Source organism: Caenorhabditis briggsae (assembly GCF_000004555.2).
Source record: "Caenorhabditis briggsae complete genome, chrV, whole genome shotgun sequence".
NCBI lineage: Eukaryota > Metazoa > Nematoda > Chromadorea > Rhabditida > Rhabditidae > Caenorhabditis > Caenorhabditis briggsae.
In genome coordinates this window covers 12,978,849-12,995,993 of record NC_013488.2, presented here as the reverse complement: position 1 = coordinate 12,995,993, position 17,145 = coordinate 12,978,849, and the positions used below count along the sequence as shown (strand labels likewise).

At 35.1% G+C, this 17,145-nt stretch overlaps 4 protein-coding genes across 4 annotated transcripts; all 4 read left to right on the top strand.

Annotated features, from left to right (window-relative positions):
* Positions 1 to 4,404: 4,404 nt before the first annotated feature.
* Positions 4,405 to 5,726, top strand: CBG19163 (the record flags this gene model as incomplete). The annotated part of the gene is made up of 7 exons (XM_002637406.1): positions 4,405 to 4,480; positions 4,529 to 4,607; positions 4,683 to 4,811; positions 4,857 to 4,990; positions 5,041 to 5,145; positions 5,195 to 5,394; positions 5,445 to 5,726. 7 exons carry the CDS (start codon positions 4,405 to 4,407, stop codon positions 5,724 to 5,726), a joined length of 1,005 nt encoding a protein of 334 aa, XP_002637452.1.
* Positions 5,727 to 6,239: 513 nt separating this feature from the next.
* Positions 6,240 to 8,610, top strand: CBG19162 (the record flags this gene model as incomplete). The annotated part of the gene is made up of 9 exons (XM_002637405.1): positions 6,240 to 6,343; positions 6,394 to 6,658; positions 6,747 to 7,214; positions 7,265 to 7,385; positions 7,437 to 7,762; positions 7,811 to 7,931; positions 7,976 to 8,081; positions 8,125 to 8,398; positions 8,443 to 8,610. 9 exons carry the CDS (start codon positions 6,240 to 6,242, stop codon positions 8,608 to 8,610), a joined length of 1,953 nt encoding a protein of 650 aa, XP_002637451.1.
* A 1,204-nt stretch (positions 8,611 to 9,814) lies between these two features.
* CBG19161 lies at positions 9,815 to 12,250 on the top strand (the record flags this gene model as incomplete). The annotated part of the gene is made up of 10 exons (XM_045237940.1): positions 9,815 to 9,918; positions 10,117 to 10,205; positions 10,657 to 10,892; positions 10,936 to 11,056; positions 11,100 to 11,225; positions 11,260 to 11,402; positions 11,454 to 11,574; positions 11,616 to 11,721; positions 11,766 to 12,039; positions 12,083 to 12,250. The coding sequence occupies 10 exons, from the start codon at positions 9,815 to 9,817 to the stop codon at positions 12,248 to 12,250; spliced, it is 1,488 nt and encodes a 495-aa protein (XP_045096705.1).
* Positions 12,251 to 12,698: 448 nt separating this feature from the next.
* On the top strand, positions 12,699 to 15,076 carry CBG27175 (the record flags this gene model as incomplete). Its single annotated transcript, XM_045237939.1, has 10 exons — positions 12,699 to 12,802; positions 12,845 to 12,937; positions 12,979 to 13,147; positions 13,197 to 13,706; positions 13,748 to 13,868; positions 13,915 to 14,222; positions 14,273 to 14,393; positions 14,438 to 14,543; positions 14,586 to 14,859; positions 14,909 to 15,076. The coding sequence occupies 10 exons, from the start codon at positions 12,699 to 12,701 to the stop codon at positions 15,074 to 15,076; spliced, it is 1,974 nt and encodes a 657-aa protein (XP_045100197.1).
* Positions 15,077 to 17,145: the final 2,069 nt, after the last annotated feature.

Below are 17,145 nucleotides of genomic sequence, written 5' to 3'. Positions count from 1 at the left end.
ATTTTAAACAGTTCCGCCACATTGCGTACCTCCCCCTCAATTGAATTCGCTGACTACTAAAAGTCTTTCTGTGATTTGTGTCAAAAGACTGTTTTCGGGATTTAAAGATGGGAAACAAATATGAATCATGATTTGGTGACTCGTATGTTCATTGTCTACTGACCTACTACTATTACTCATCGTCGTCCGGCTGAAACTTTTTGCAGATTTACGTATTTAATAAGGCAGGGAGAAACGAAAAATAACAGAAAAGAGGAACAGGTTTATGCTATACACCATATTCTTTTTTTTGTTTTGTTGATCGAAGAAGTGGTCAAACAGAATAATCATTAGTTCCAGGAAATCAGCTGTTAGTAGCGGTTACATTCAAATATCGATATTTCAGACTACAGAATCGTAGTCGGAAGTTTTATATAGTCATAATCGACTGTTCATTGTGACATGGATTAACTTGGATTACAGTTTTCGATTAGATGAAGTGTAGAGAAAGGCCGACGATCAATCACGTTCATTCCTATCCAGAATCAATGTGTCGAATGTCACAAAAACGGAAATTTCGAAAATTTTCAGAATATGCAAACAGACAATTCAATAAAAAATTCTATAGACATTTTTTCATGTTCCCGTACATACTGCCACAAACCAAATAAATCAAAATATTAAACAAGTTATAATTTTATTTCAGTGGTAAATTTTATTCCAAGGATAACACTGCAGATGTAGATGAGGACTACAATCCGAATACACTCCAACTCATGTTTTATCTTGATTCCAGATCTCCACTGTACTCATCAAAAGGACAGATGATTATCATTTTTCCGTTCAATCCTTCTTTTGGTCAGACACCGAACAACTTCGTAATGATTTCTGTATTATTGCTTTCTCCTTTTTTCTTCTTCTTCTTCTAATTTTCGATTTTGTCCTTTGTAAAAAAAGAGACTACAAAGCACAATAAAGATCATCACCACCCCCACGAACGATTTCTCTTCTCCATCAGAAAACTTGACGAATCGTCACAGAGAACGAGAGATAATCGTCTAGTTTATTTCACTTTCAATATGAGATTTGACTGTATCTGAAGAGGAGTAAAAAATTAACCGAAGATCAACTAGTTACACGGAGGCGTTGCTCTTGAGCAGGTTGAAAGTTTTATTAGGATTATTCAAATAGTGACTGATTCATTGGGCACCTCCAATAACATCTCAACCATTGGTGCTGAAAAAAAGAAGGATGGGAAACGAAAGAGATGGAAAGCTTTTGATTAAAATTAGACGAAGAATTCTCTCAAAAGAATTCTTCATTTTGCAATTTCCCCTCCAGACTCGCCGGGCAAATGAAATTCTGGTGGCCCCGCCGTCTTTGAAGAACTTTGGGACGTTAATCGTCATTATTTGATTTTGCAGAACTGATAACTAACATGAATTATAGACTGCCAGGTGTGCTTGAATAACCTTTATGAATAGATTAACTGAATTATCGCAATGCTTGTTCTATTTTTTCTGGTGATTCAGTGTACTGTTTTAGAAATTAAGAGTTGGAATTCACTCGAAATATTTAAAAAAAACTGAAATTTTATATATTGTATTGGCAGTGGAACGTTCTAAAAGTCTTTTGGTTTTTTGATCCTTATAATTTTTCTTGTCCTTGGATGTTTTTTTGGCCCTTTGAAAAGTCTAGGAATATCAGAAATTCCATAAAGTCCAAAAAAAACATTTTTAGGATAATTCCAAGTTTCTGATTTTCTGTTTAAAATTTCTAAATTTCCTGATAAATTTGTTTCAAAAATCTGACTTTTTTGAAGTGATCAGATTTTTTTGGAGTTTTGGAGTTTTCCGATTTTTTTTAATTACTGGTATTCCTAGAACTTTCAAAGAACCAAAAAGATATATAGGGACTAAAAAAACCGACTAGAGTCCAACTTTCGATCCGCCTTAAATTTCGAATTTCTTAAATTTTCGATTTTCTATGAAATCCAAAAGTACCATTTGATAGGATAAACACCTTAATCTTGTATTAGAACACCAGACGTCAAACTTCCTAAAGAGGAGACTTAAACACATCTTGTCCTGCTTAACTTTTATTTTCAGCTATCCGGAAAAATGCAAGACCCGCAACCGGCTTATTATGTACATTTTTTTTTTCAGAAAATTCAAAATTAGTCATGAAGAATTTTTAAAATTTTTATTTCATTTACTCTTTTCAATTTTAATTAGATTCTCATGATTTTTTCAAAAGACGTCTACCACAGAACAACATACTTCCTCAAATTTCAAGAGACGTTCAAGAAATCCATGCTGAAACATTTATGAACAGGAAATCCGAACTACTCCGAAAACAAATTTTTTTTTGTCATTGAATTGTTTTTTTTTTCGTATCAGGCATCGTTGAAAATCTTTGTTGAAAACTTTCACTATTTCATCAAAAAGTGTTTCAATTGACCATGTTTTTCAAAATCCAAAACACAAAGTGCATAGAATGAAAATTAGATTGAGAATAAATAGAAAGTGATTGTTTTACTTCCTTTTTCCATGTTTTCCTTTCATTAAAATTTCTGCCACGAGATCAAAGGACCCTTGTAGCTGGCTACGAACTCGGTACATCTGGTGGGCGGTCTCTGTTTGTTTCTACTTGAGCAGTGGAATCCGTAAACATTCAAAGACTTCTACTTCTTTTTTTCACACTTCTTTTTAAGTCTAGATCATCTAAGATCTATCACAAACATTTAAGTGCAAAGAATAAGCATTAAAATTTTATTTGGTTCCAAATAAAATGAGAAACTTGAATCTTTTGGTGATTTGCATGTTGAAACTGACTCCTACATGGAATCTGATACTTCGGAGACAAACGAACATGATTTTTCTACATTTCCGACAGAAATCACATCCAATTTTTCTCCATCTGATTTCTAGCCTACAAACCGCGCACATCAATTAATGCTTCTTTGTTGATTCGATAACAAAAAATCTGACGTCGATCAACTATTCGTTTATCTAGTTGTTCCCAGGTTTAACCAGAAAACATATCCAAGTTTTCATGTGAATCTATTTTTCATGAGCCTCATCTTGCTATCTCATTTTCTCAGATTTTGCGTGCCTGACCGGACGTTTCCTTCCGCTCAGATGACTTTAATTTGAATGTCTTGGAGGCTTCCGAGTTTTAGAATATTTTATTGTTTCGCACGTTTTTTGGTGAATCAAAAGTGAGATTTCAGAGTTTGGGAAATATGGATGTCATGGGAAATTTGATTAAGAAATCGATTTTCGCACTTTTAGATTTTGCAGAGCGGTATGACTTGCATGCAGTATGAAATTAGTTTACAGCTCGGCAAGATCTATTAAATTTATTTGGCATGAGCAATCCCATTATTCTTGTGTTCCCTGAAAAAGTTCCCACGAGCTCCTAGATCACACCTATTCAATTGATAAACAGGTGTAGGTGTAAACTCTCAGGTTTCACAAAATTTCAAACATCAAAACTTCACTCTCTGTCATAAATACTTACTTTCGGTTTTAACTTGTTTTTATTTGTTTCACCCCCTCCCCCATTTGTTTTCAAGGTCATTTCTCGTTTTTTTCAGGATAACTTCTTTATCAAAATTTTCGCATAATTTTTTCAAAATGTTTTTGTTGAATACCACAATCACTCTATTAGAATGGCCCGCCCTTAAATTTGATCCAATTTATCTCGGTTCCTGTGACAGGTATCAACATTTTGTCAACAAATAAAATATTTATTATAATCTCACCAACATTTTATCAGTTGACTACTTTTTCATATCTTATACAGGAAACGAGCTGCATGGGCCTGAAGTTGACAATTTGGGGGGGGGGATTCTATTAGAGTGTTCAACCTTATTTTTTTAAACCGGAAGAATGAAAATAGATTAAAATCCGTGAAAAATATGTGTGAGCATAACATTTCTGCCTTCTGAATTGCCAAAGAAAACATCTTACAATTATTGGGTCCATTCATGAAATTTTCTAAAGGTATTCTAGATCTCTGCTTCTTCCTTGGGAAAAAACACAACTTTTTATACATAACCCGAAATAAGAGTGTGCTACTCGCCTTATATTATTTTTTGCTTCTCATTTTTCAGTCTTTCATCTTTTTTTTCGCAATATAAAATCGTCTTTGACATATTCTCCAAGCTTCTTAGCAAGAGAATACGCAAGAAAAAAAAGAGAAAATAAATGCAAGGATCTTCTGGAAGAATATGCGGACCATTATATTTTAAGGAATTCGAATAAATTCAGTTTAATTTTTTTTTCCATCTCTCCTTATACCACTCCTTTTCGTTTATGCATGTCAAATGTTCCCTTCTTCTTCTCCTCATTTTTTTTACAAATCCAAGTTTTTCAGAGTTTCCATGCAACAAAATGTGCTTGAAGTCATTGTGGCAGTGGCATGGCGTTTGGAATATTTGGAAATCTGAATGTCATTGTGGCGATATGCAGAAAAAAGATCCTGAGAACCAAAGGAGGTATAATTATTACAATAAACGGGTTCCTTCTAGATTCTAGATTTACAGCAATGTTTGTAATGGTCCTGGCCTTTGCTCACTTGACATGCAACATTTCGGAAATTGTTGGATTGTTTTTGCAGTTGAGGTGAGCTGGTTTTTTGAAGTTTTTTGTGACCTCAATAGTCCTTGTTAAAATTTACGAAAAAAAATACATTTCCAGATTCCGTCCAATGTCTAGAAAGAAATGTTTTGAATACAATGTGCTCTTCAGTTTTGCTGTGATGTTTCAGTCTGCCCTGTACTTGTCAATGGCTCTGGATATCTGTTTCAGCATAGTTTTGCCTATTAAGTAATCATTGAAAAATTCCGAGTGTTCAGTTTTTAATTTTTATAGACACATGATCTGGAAAAAACGAAATTATGTCACTTCAATGTGTCTCTTTCCCACTATCTTTGCCATCTCAACCACACTGGTCAGCTTCCTTTTTATCCCCGACGAGGAGACACCGCACTGCATTTTTATGCTAAGTGAGCCAATTTGCCATATGTTTCTAATTAAAACCCGTTGTGTTTTCCAGCAACAGAAATGCAAATATATCAAATGGTCTCCAGTTCGTTAATTGTTCTAAACGTACTCACTCTCTTCATCATAATATTTTCTGTCATTTGTGCAGTTCGGAAATGTAAGGAATTCAGAAAAATGAATTCAACGTTTCAATTAAACATTTTCAGCGGAAAGTATGCGTAGCAGTCGACACTCTAGTGGATCCAGAACCAACAGTTTACGAGAAGAGAAAAACAAAGTTTTCCGATCAACGTTCTTTTTGGTTCTCGTTTATATTATATCTTGGTGGTCAGCGGTCATTATATTCCGAATCATCGTCGAGTTTGTCAAGGATGTCCGGGAAGTTGTTCACTTCATGCCATACTTGGTAAATGAAATCTTTTCAACAGAAATGAAGCATCTAAAAATTGATTACAGGTCATCATAGTAATGCCAAACTTCTGCCAAGCTTATTATGTGACCTATTTCCGATCTCCAAGGTTCCGAAAAGCGTTCCGCGAACAGTTCCACTGGATAACTTGCGGATACGCATTTCCAAAAATATTCGACAAGGAAATAAGTAGAGGAAGCAAACATGGAAGTGCCACGAATTCTGCACATGCAGCACCACCGAATACTGATTCCGATGGAAAGAAATTCAAAAGTGGAAGTCAAAAATCGATTCGATTTTCTGTCACTGCTGTTCAAGCTCATATTTGATGTTTAATTAAATTTAACATTTTCGAATGATTTAATACAATTTGTTCAATATGTATCTTGGAGATCTCATATCATTGATAAATCAGATTACGGTTTTTTATGATCTTAATAAATGATTATTGCCTGCTCCTATAACTTGGTCACTTAAAAAATTATGAAGTTCACACTGAATGTCTGGATCTCCGAACATCTAAATCTCTCCAAATTAGTTCCTCAATTACAGCTTTTCTTAATTTCTGTAAATCTGTGATGCCATTAAAAAGTTCAAAAGTTCAGATATTGGTGTCCCAATTCCTTTCAGCTAGAGATCAATAGTTTGAACTAGATTCCTGTAACAATTGTTCATTTTCTGATCCAATTCTCAAAAGTTCGAAAATCCAGCGAAAACATTCAATTAACCTACAAAATCAACGAACTATTTGTTACCACATCCAATTAGCATATTCCTTTCGATGTCCTGCTTTCTTTTTTGGGTATAAAGGTCAGAAGAAACGATTCACAAGAATCGACAAAATGAGACAAGACATCCAGTGTCTACGAGGTGTTGCTATTCTTTTCGTTCTCGCTTACCATCTATATCCATCACTTTTTGTCAATGGTTTTCTTGGAGTTGATATGTGAGTTATTTCAAAAATCACCTTTTTAAAAAAGTTTTATCTTGTTTCAGTTTCTTTGTCATTTCTGGATACCTTATGGCCCAAAACTTGACAAAGTCGAAACTAGAATCCGTCTTCAATTTTTTCAAGTTCTACTACAGAAGGTTTCGAAGAATTCTTCCTCTCTATTATCTAGTTGTATTTGTGACTCTTGTTCTGGTTCATTTGTATCTCGGGGATTTTTGGTGGTACACAAACAGAAGATACTCCCTGGCTTCTTTGTTTTTGGTGACCAATCAGCTCATCATTCATGACAGTGCAGATTATTTCAGAGAGGTATTTTTTTAGAATTCAGAATTTGAAGTTATTGTCAAGCTCTAACTTTTCCCCATGTCCCTTTACCATAAAAAGTCACTATTTCCAGTTCCTTGCCGATGGTTCTTCTTTGAACGCATTCATCCATTTATGGTCTCTTGGTGTTGAAATGCAGTTCTACCTTCTGGTCCCATTCATCTTCTTCGGGCTCCAATTTTTGAAAGACGACTTATTCAGACTGATTGCTGTTTCATTAACTACTCTGATCGGCTTCATAGCATTTGTATTCATCAATCAGCAATTTGCATTCAACTTCATGTTCCTTCGTCTCTGGCAATTTTCCGCAGGATTCGTTGCATTATTCTGGAAGAAAACAAGCTTCTACAAATACTCGGAGAAACTGAAACCTGCTAAAATTGAAATGGCGATCCCAATCGAGAAAGATGATCTAGTCACTGTTTCTCTATCAATTATCGCATTGTGTATTTTGCCCAACAAGATTGAAGTTCTTCTGCTAAGACCTTTCGTAACTTTGGCGACATCGTTTGTAATTGCCAGTGAATCCCAGGAAAATCAGGTACATTTTCAGATTATTTTTTCACAGATACTGTTTATTTTTCATTTTAGTTCTTGAAATCAACAACTCTTTCCTACATTGGCGACATTTCTTATGTGATCTATCTCGTTCATTGGCCAATTATTGCAATTTTCCTGACATCGACACTGAAGTGCTACTTGTTTTGTATCAGTAAGTTTTTGAAATTCGAATCACAGCATTTTTTTTAAACACTTATTTTAGTAGTCACCGTCTTGGCTTCCATTATGCTACACCACCTTTTCGAAAAACAGTACTTACGCCTTGATTGGAAAGTGATGATCCCGTTGATTTTCTTTCTGGTTCTGAGCAATGCATATTTGCAAAACAGTGTCAGAGAACACAGTTTCTGGAACAACACTTTCCCAGCTGAAGTTCAAGAGATCGTTCAGAAAAATAAGATAATGCTCCCAAACGTTTGGGAAACAACATTTTCCAACAATCGAAAAGATCCAAAAGATCAATGTGAAGAAAAAGTATTAGAAAATCTGGAAGGAAGAGAACAAATTTTTGGATATTGCAAATACCCTGTAAGCTCATTTTGTTACCAATTTGTTTAATGCAGTAGTCATTTTCAGAAAGGACATGGAAATTTCTCAATCATGATGATCGGAAACAGTTATGTCATGAATCTCAATGAACCAATCAGAACACAATTCAACTACAACTATTCCGAATATCGAGCCATTTCTATCGGAGGTTCTTCTCAGTTCTCAGTTTTTCACTAAAGTTTATTTTTTCAGAAGGATACGGATTTTATGCCGATTCACCAGGATCTCAACGAGCGTTGGAAATTTTCCAGAAACAAGTTCAGGAACACAAACCGGATGTTGTCTTTATATCAGCCAGGTTTACCTTTTCTATTTGAATGATTCTCCAACTTTTCTTTCAGATACTCCCCCACCATCAGAGCTCCATTGAAACCAAACGATGAATATCTACAGAAAATGAATGAAGGAATAGAGTTTCTAGAGAAATACGCGAAGAAAATCTACATATTGGGATCGCATCCTTTGTATAATCTGAATTTCCTAAACTTCTTTTTACATTACGCAGTCCAACGGTCATCAGAACTCGAATCTCTTCACCTGAATAAACATAAAGCAGACGAAGAAATGAAATATGTAATGAAACGGTTTAGTATGGTGAAGTGCAGCAAATGTCAAGTGGGTGAACTGAAAATCATCGAAATTAAAAATATAGTTTTCAGTTCTACGATTTGAGCCATGTATTTGTGGAGGGTGATAAGTACCTGACATTCGACCGAGAACAGATGCTTTCCTACGTGGATAACTCCATTCATCTAACCAAACCAGCACTCGATTTATGCGAACCAGTTTTCAAAAGAATCGCAAATGAAATCCTGGACGTTATTTAAAACAACCTCATAGTATTTGTTTGTACTGGTATCAACCAATTTTTTTTGAATCTCTCCCTCTAATTTTTCTCCGGTTATGACAGACAAATTATTGGTAATGAAGCATGTAAATAAAAGCGGATTTGAAAAATTTTCAAACTACAGACAATCGGTGGTCTACCGAATGTTTCTATGAAGTTTTCTTCTTGATCTCTACGATCCGAAGGCAGATGAGGTCTCCCGGTTATGCGTTTTTAGATTGATCTTTTGCTTTTTGTTTGATTCTGGACTTTTGATCTGCATTCCGATTTTCGATTGGAAAGGGAAATTGAAAAGAAAATAATTTCAAAAAGAAAAAACACATATCATACTAGACACAAAATGTTTCGCTTCTTTCACTTTTGTAAGAAAATTAAACAGAAATCCAGTCCTGGTTTGACTTTTGAAAAACCGTACTCGACTATTTTTGGAAATTTTATGGGCCCGAGTTGTCAGCAACTTTTTCCTGCCTTTTCAAAAAACATTTCTGGGTCCATTAAAAAATTAACACATTTTCTGCCAAAGTTTGCAAAAAACTGAACAATTTTTATCACAAAAATTTTTCAAAAGTAGTGTCAGTAACCAGGGCCAACCGGGCCTGGCCGAGCTGAAGAAGTGCCCTGGTATTTCAGTAATAGTACAAATTATGAAAAGTTTCACCTAAATATTCCAAGAAAAAACAACCTGGCTAACATTCTGGTTTTTCAATTATTCAAAAACTTTGTTATATATATTTTTTTCTCGAAATTCTCTAAAGATGAAAATCTGACTATGAGTTTTAGCCTTATTTTTGTACACAAATTAATAGATTATATATTGAAACTGTTTGAGAAAGCAAACTATTCAAAAAATAAAAACTAATAGTAGAAGGAAGTGGTTACATTTTGTTTTCCGGTTTCCCAGATTTCAAAAACGATTTTCCCGTTTTCCCAAAATGCTTCTCAAAACTCATCCTTATTTATTTCCTCTGTAGTTTGACTTCCATCTGATTCGTATCGAGATCATTCGGACGTTTCTAGATTAGCTTTTCCGGATTTTTGCGCATTTTAGATCATTGAAGCTTCACCATCCCTCTGTCGGACTTTTAATTTCTTTCTTTCATCTTTGATGCAGGTTTTGACAGACCCTGTTTTACGTTAAGTCGGTTAATCTTTCGTTCTTTAAAATATTATCACAAAAAAAAACAATGAGACTGGATCTACAATGTCTTCGGGGTATAGCTATTCTACTTGTATTGATCTTTCATCTTTTCCCCAAAGTGTTCATAAATGGATTTTTGGGAGTTGACATGTGAGTACATCAAGGATAAGTTACCATGCTACAGTTTTATAACTACAGATTTTTTGTGTTATCTGGATTTTTAATGGCCCAAAACTTGACAAAAACGAAACTGAAAGGGATCAATGGCTTCATTTCTTTTTATTACAGAAGGTTGAATTATCATTCCAGAAACTTCAACATCCCGGTGTTTTTTTTTCAACATTTCAGATTCCGAAGAATTCTTCCTCTATACTATCTAATTGTGTTCTTAATAGTTCTTCCTCTATACTATCTAATTGTGTTCTTAATAGATAATGGTACATTTGTATCTAGGTGATTATCTCTGGGAGAACAACAACAGATATTCTCTGGCATCTCTGTTTTTGGTTACTAATCAACAAGTCATTTATGACAAGGATGATTATTTCATAGGGGTAGAATGCATCGTATTTCGCTAACTTGAAACTTTTTAATTTTTTTTCAGTTTTTCACATCCACAACATCTATTAATGCATTCCTTCACCTGTGGTCCTTGTCCGTGGAAATGCAATTCTATGTACTTGTTCCATTCATTTTCCTAAAGCTGCAGGATTTAAAAGATGATAATCAGAAAGTCTGGCTGTTAAATTATCTCTTCATATATGTACAACTTTTACATTTCAGTTCATCACGGTTTCATTGATAACCCTCCTTGATTTTATTGCACACGCTGTGGTTGAAGACTCATTCGCATTCAATTTCATGCTTCTCCGCCTGTGGAATTTTCAGCTGGTTTTATGGCCGTTTTTTGGAACAAAATCAAATTTAAAAGTTTCCCTAAAGAAAAAGACGAACAAAATGGGACTATTTTTGAATTTCCATTTGTCGAAAAAGACCTATTCACACTATCTTTGTCAATTCTGGCATGCTTTCTATTACCAAACAAAATCAATGTTCTGATAATGCGCCCACTGGTCACATTGGCTACTTCTTTCATTATCGTAGCTGAAAATAAGAATTGCCGGGTAGTCAGGTGTATCCTATGAATGTATTATGAAAAAATTTCAGATTCTAACATCTGAAACACTGGGATATATTGGAGACATCTCACACGTATTGTATCTAGTACACTGGCCAGTGATTGCTATATTTCAGCCGTACACAGTTAAAAACTATGTATTCGTAATACGTAAGTAGTTAACGTACATGTTAAAAATATTAATTTCTTTCAGTTTTCACTTTCCTGTCTTCTATCTTCTTCCATCACTTTTACGAGCAGAAATATTTGAAATTAGATTCGAAAATTTTGATTCCATTTGTGGTAATATTGATTCTTGGGAACGCTGTATTGCAGTACAGCAAGCAGTTTCTGGAAAATGGAATACCCAGCAGACCTTCAAGAAGTAATTGATGCCAACAAAGCACAACTACCGTATTCCTGGGTTCGCGAGCCGATAGATTTCGGCTGCACCGAACAGCCAATAGACAATTCAGAAGAGGTTTCCAAAATAATCATCGGTTATAATACATGTCCCGTTAGTTTTGTAACTTTTTTAACTCTCGAAACGAAATGGAAAGAATTTCAGAATGGTCGTGGAAATATTTCAATCATGATGATTGGAAACAGCTACGTTCTGAACATGAGAAATCCAATTCAAGCCCTTTTTAATTACAATTACTCAAGTTTCAAATACAGTGCTCTTGGAGGTATATCAACCTCATTTTCAAATATCATCTGAAAATTTCAGATTCCTACGGATTCTACGCAAACAATCCTGGGTCTTACGCAGCGGTGGATTACAATCTGCGAGAGCTTGAACTTTACAAACCTGATGTCTTGTTCATATTGAATAGGTAAATTATAGTTTCCATCTATTTTATTAGAAACTTGATGTCAGATATCCTATATCCCTCAGAGGACCAATAGAAGAAAATGATGTTCATGTTCAACAATTGAATGAAAACCTCAAGTCTTTTGAGAAGCATGTGAAGAAAATTTACATTATGGATACACATCCGTTATATAAATTTGGATATGTTGATTTCTTTTTGCAAAACGTTGTTAATCGACCTGAAGCTCTAGAAAGTCTTCATTTAGACCGTAGAGAAGCGGATAAAGTAATGAAATACACAAAAGAACGATTCAGTATGGTGAAATGGGAAAAGTGTCAAGTAAGTCATTGAGAACTAATTTCCAATCATCTGAAATTTCCAGTTCTTCGATCTCAGCCACGTGTTTCTCGACGGAGATAAGTATTTGAATTTCGACCGAGACACTCTAGTATCTTATATTGACAACACTGTGCATCTCTCTCCAGCAGGTCTGAAGTTATGTGAACCTGTGTTTAAAAAAATTGTTGAAGAAATTATGAACGAAATCTGATCTCTTAAAAATGAACATTTTACATTATTTTGAATACCTGTGCACAATACACCGACAACAGCCGAGAAAACTTTTTCCTGGATTAATTTCTTAAAAAATCATGTTTCCGGCGTTATTCCCTTTTTTGAATTTGAACAAATCAACATCATTCGGAAGGTCCTCCATTTCAATATTGGTCTTCTAATTTTTGAACTAGCTTTTTCCAAATTTCGAACTTGAATTAGGTCCAGTTGTATCAATTCGTGATCTGTGTTGTTTTTTTCTTCGTGATCTTCTGTATGTCTGTAGCCTGCTTCATAAATATTATCCGACGCCACTTGGGTCTCGCAAACGTGTTTCATTCATCTTTTAACACCGTCTAATTTCGGCAGGAGACGATTTTTGAAAGACATTCCCGCCTAATTCCTACAATATAATTGACTTTTTGGGATCAAAAAAGATTTCCAGGATGAGACTAGATATTCAATGTCTTCGTGGTATTGCTATCTTACTTGTATTCCTTTTTCATCTTTTTCCAGATACAATTGTGAATGGTTTTTTAGGAGTTGATATGTAGGTTCCTTATGCATATTCTGAAAATCTATTGGATTTCAGATTTTTTGTAATTTCCGGATTTCTGATGGCAAAAATCATAACTAAAACTAGGATCACTAAAGCCAATGACTTTTTGTTGTTTTATTACAAAAGGTTAGTACTCAATTCTAACATAAAAAATTACAGTTTTTCAGATTTCGAAGAATTCTTCCGTTGTACTTCCTAGTTATATTTGGTACTGTAATAATGGTGCATTTTTATTTGGGAGAGTATCTCTGGAAAAACAATAACAGATATTCTTTGGCTTCTCTATTTCTGGTTACTAATCAGCTAGTGATTCACGATCAAGCTGATTATTTCAATGCGGTATCAAAAGTATATAATGATTGTCCCAGAAAATGTATGTCTACAGTTTTTCACTATGACCTCATCTATCAACGCATTCCTTCATCTCTGGTCCCTATCAGTTGAAATGCAGTTCTATCTACTTGTTCCATTCATTTTCTTAGGACTCCAGATGCTAGAGCACAATTATCTGAAGGTGATTTTTATCATTTTCTTGCTTTTGACAGTTTCTATTTTTCAGTTAATTGCAGTATCTCTAATTACCATTATTGGCTGTATAGCGTATCTCCTCGTTCTCGAACAGTTTGCTTTTAACTTCATGCTGCTTCGGCTATGGCAGTTTTCCGCAGGCTTTGTTGCGTTATTTTGTGCCAACCCGGAAAAACTTCCAAATAAAGCTGAACTTTCAAAAGACGTCATTTTCAAGTTTCCATTTACAAAAGACGACATTTGTACCGTTTCTCTAGCAACTCTGGGATCATGTTTGATACCACAAAAACTGAATGTTATGATATTACGACCAGTGGTTACACTGTCTACTGCTATCATAATTTCATCTGAAAACAAAAACTTCCAGGTACGCAACAGTTTATTCTCATCAAATTTATGTATTGACAGATTCTCTCTTCTAAACTTCTTGGTTATATCGGAGATGTTTCTTATGTGCTCTATCTGGTTCATTGGCCTCTTATTGCCATTTTCCCTCCATTCACAATTCAAAACTATCTGTTTTTAATTGGTAAAGTTTTCCCTTTCAATATCAGAAATACTGTGGATTATTTCAGTATCCATATTCTTGATTTCCACTGTTTTGCATCACATTTATGAGCAGAAGTACTTAACACTGGACTGGAAATCGATAACTTTACTTTTGTCGGTTTTGATACTCGGAAACGGACTTCTACAAATCAATATCAGACGAGAGGGCTTTTGGAAGAATGATTTCCCCACCGATATTCAGGAAATTATCGATACAAATAAAGCACAGCTTCCATATTCATGGTCTCACGAACCGAAACGTTTTGAGTGTACCGAAGAGAAAATAGGAGATCAGATTGAAGATAATCGAGTTTTCGGATATGGCTCATGTATTGTCAGTATTCAAAATATTTTTTGTAATTTTTGAGCATAACTGAATTCCAGCGCGGCAATGGCAACTTTTCGATAATGATGATCGGGAACAGCTATGTCATGAACTTGAGAAATTCAATTCGGACCCAATTTAGTAGCAACTACACCGACTTTCGATACGTTTCACTTGCAGGTACAACTCAATATATTTTTTCTTTCGTAATATTTCAATTTTAGCTGGCTATGGGCTCTATGCTGATACTCCAATCTCTCATCTTTCTCTCGAAATTTCTAGAAAAAACGTTGAACGATACAAACCTGACATTTTGTTCATATTGGCCAGGTACTAAAGGATTTGAACTCATTTGAAAGGCATTTTTTTCAGGCACTCTTCGTCCATAAAACAACCAATCCAGGAAGATGATGAGTTTGTTCAGCAAATGACTGAAAATATCAAGTATTATGAAAAATTTGTGAAGAAAATTGTCATACTAGATCCTCTTATTCTATTCCCACTTGGGTTTGTTGATATATTTTTGCAAAATGTGGTCCATCGACCTGAAGCTCTGGAAAGAGTTCATTTGAACCAAAGGATAGCTGATAAAGAAATGAAATTTGCGAAGAAACGTTTCAGTATGTTGAAATGTACTAAGTGTGAAGTAAGTTCTCATATAAATTATCATCATGGTCTTCGATGCTTTTTTTCAGTTCTTCGAGTTGAATCATGTCTTTTTGGAAGGGGACAAATATCTGACATTCGATCGAGATACTTTGATCTCTTATGTGGACAACACAATCCACCTCAGTTCTGCAGGACTAAAAATGTGCGATAATGTGTTCAAAACAGTTGCTCAACAAGTTATGGATACGATTTGAAAATCTCAAAAAAATACAATAATAAATATAATGTATCGTAAATTGTGTTAGAATTTTAATAAAAACTGTGAAAAACTCCGAACAGGTAGCACAATAAAGGAGGAGGGACGGGAGATCTTTCGGATGACCGCTTTTATGTATGCCATCGGGACCTATCTTTTCTCCACAGGTAAAGGGGGACTGCCGAAAAACTGCTAAATGACAGCTGAAGAGGCGCAAACTGGCGAATGACTGCTAGTTGGCAGCCGAAGGAGAACCGACGGGCCGTCGACGGTCCGTCGACGGACAGTCGGTACCGATTGGAAAACATACTTGAAGGTTCTGATTGGAAATCATGCAGAAAACAATTTCTCCTACTCCCACTAGATTATAAGAAATGATAGAATCTTATTTTCCTCAAATATGACCACCTCAAAAAATAGGTTGTTGAACGACTGCTAAATGACAGTCGAAGAGGCGCTGACTGCTCAACGACCGGTGGTTGGCGGTCCAAATTCCTTCAGAATGGAAAATTTTGTTGAAAAAATAGTTCTCTCTAAAAACATCATAACAGTCATAGAGGGGTCTGGGAAGCTAAAAAATGCGTTATTAGAAGCATTTCTATATCAATTAGGATTTGAGGCGAGGTTGGTGAAAAACTGCTAAATGACAGTCGAATAGGCGCTGACTGGTTGATGGCGGCTGAATAAAAAAATATGTTTGAACATTCCTTGGTATATATCTAGAAGCATGTGTTAGCATTTTCGTGTTCCAAGATCTTTACTCGAGTTGTCATTGCGTGATAATAATCAATCGTTCAGGACACATGTTCTCGGTCATATTTTTCAATTTGCTTAAGATTTCCGACGAAATTTGTTTTTAATTTTGTACAATTTGTGTCTGAAAGTGCTATTTTTCCGTTTTTTTTCAAAAATCACAACAATTCGTTTTTAAATGCCGTTTTATAACTGCCGAGTTTCAAAATTTCGGTCATAGAGATTTGCAACGACACTCCGAAATCCCGGCTGCGCCTTGTTTAGCGGCACAAGACTTTACTAATTTTTCGTCTTTTTTTCAGTTTCTTTCGCTTTTCGAAGTGTTCTCTTATTGAAATTCAGTATTTTTCGCTTAATTTATCTACCTACTGGCATAAAGAAGCACTGAAAAGCTTTGCGCACTTTCGCTCTGCGCGTTTTTAGTTGAAAACGCAGAAAAAATCGCCGAAAACTCCTTGCGATGAAAGTTTCGAAAGTTTCGCTTTTTTTTGCTTCGGAACGTTACAAATGCAGCCTTTCAGGAGTTTTTATATGGTGAGTTGGTAAGTTTTTATACGTTCCGAAGCAAAAACTATCGTAAACTCTGAAATTGTTCATGCGTTGTCGAAAATTCACCTCGCCGATACTTCATAGGTGTGACGTTTTGCAAGTGCACTGTTTGGAAAGTAACAACTTTGCAAGGTTCGCACAAAAATTAATACGGAAATCAGTTTTTGCTGTTTCTGACTCGTTTTTTAAATTTCACATGCGAAACCTCGCCCTTTTGAAGTCTGCTTTAAAAATGCCGCAGAGCCAAAAAATCTAAAGATTTTTTTTACTTGCCAGTTTTTAGTGTTGCGAACGCATCAATTTTACTTATTTTGAACGTACGCGAAACGTAAGCGAAAAATACTGTTCAATGAGAGAAATGTACATACCGAAAAACGAAAAAAGTTGAAAGGGAGAAACGAAGAAGAGAAAGAGAACGAAAGGAAATAAAAAAGCTTCTGATTTTTCGAGTTGAGTTTCTATGAAATTTGAGTTTTGCGAAAACACAGAAAGAAAATCGGAAGTTCTGTCTCATTCAGAACTTGTGATTTCTTATGTGTTTTCTCTTGTTCTACTCATAAAAACTCACCTTTGAAAAAATCAGAGTTACTTTTTAAAAAACAATACACAATCCACAGAAACTATTAGTTTAATAAAGAATTTCTATTGTTTATTACCTGTTTAATGATGAACTGTCAAGAAAGCGCTATCATTTTTGACGGCCCGTCTTCGAGGCGCAAATCGTTGCAGACGGACCGTCGGCGGCGCGCGATTCGACTGCCGACT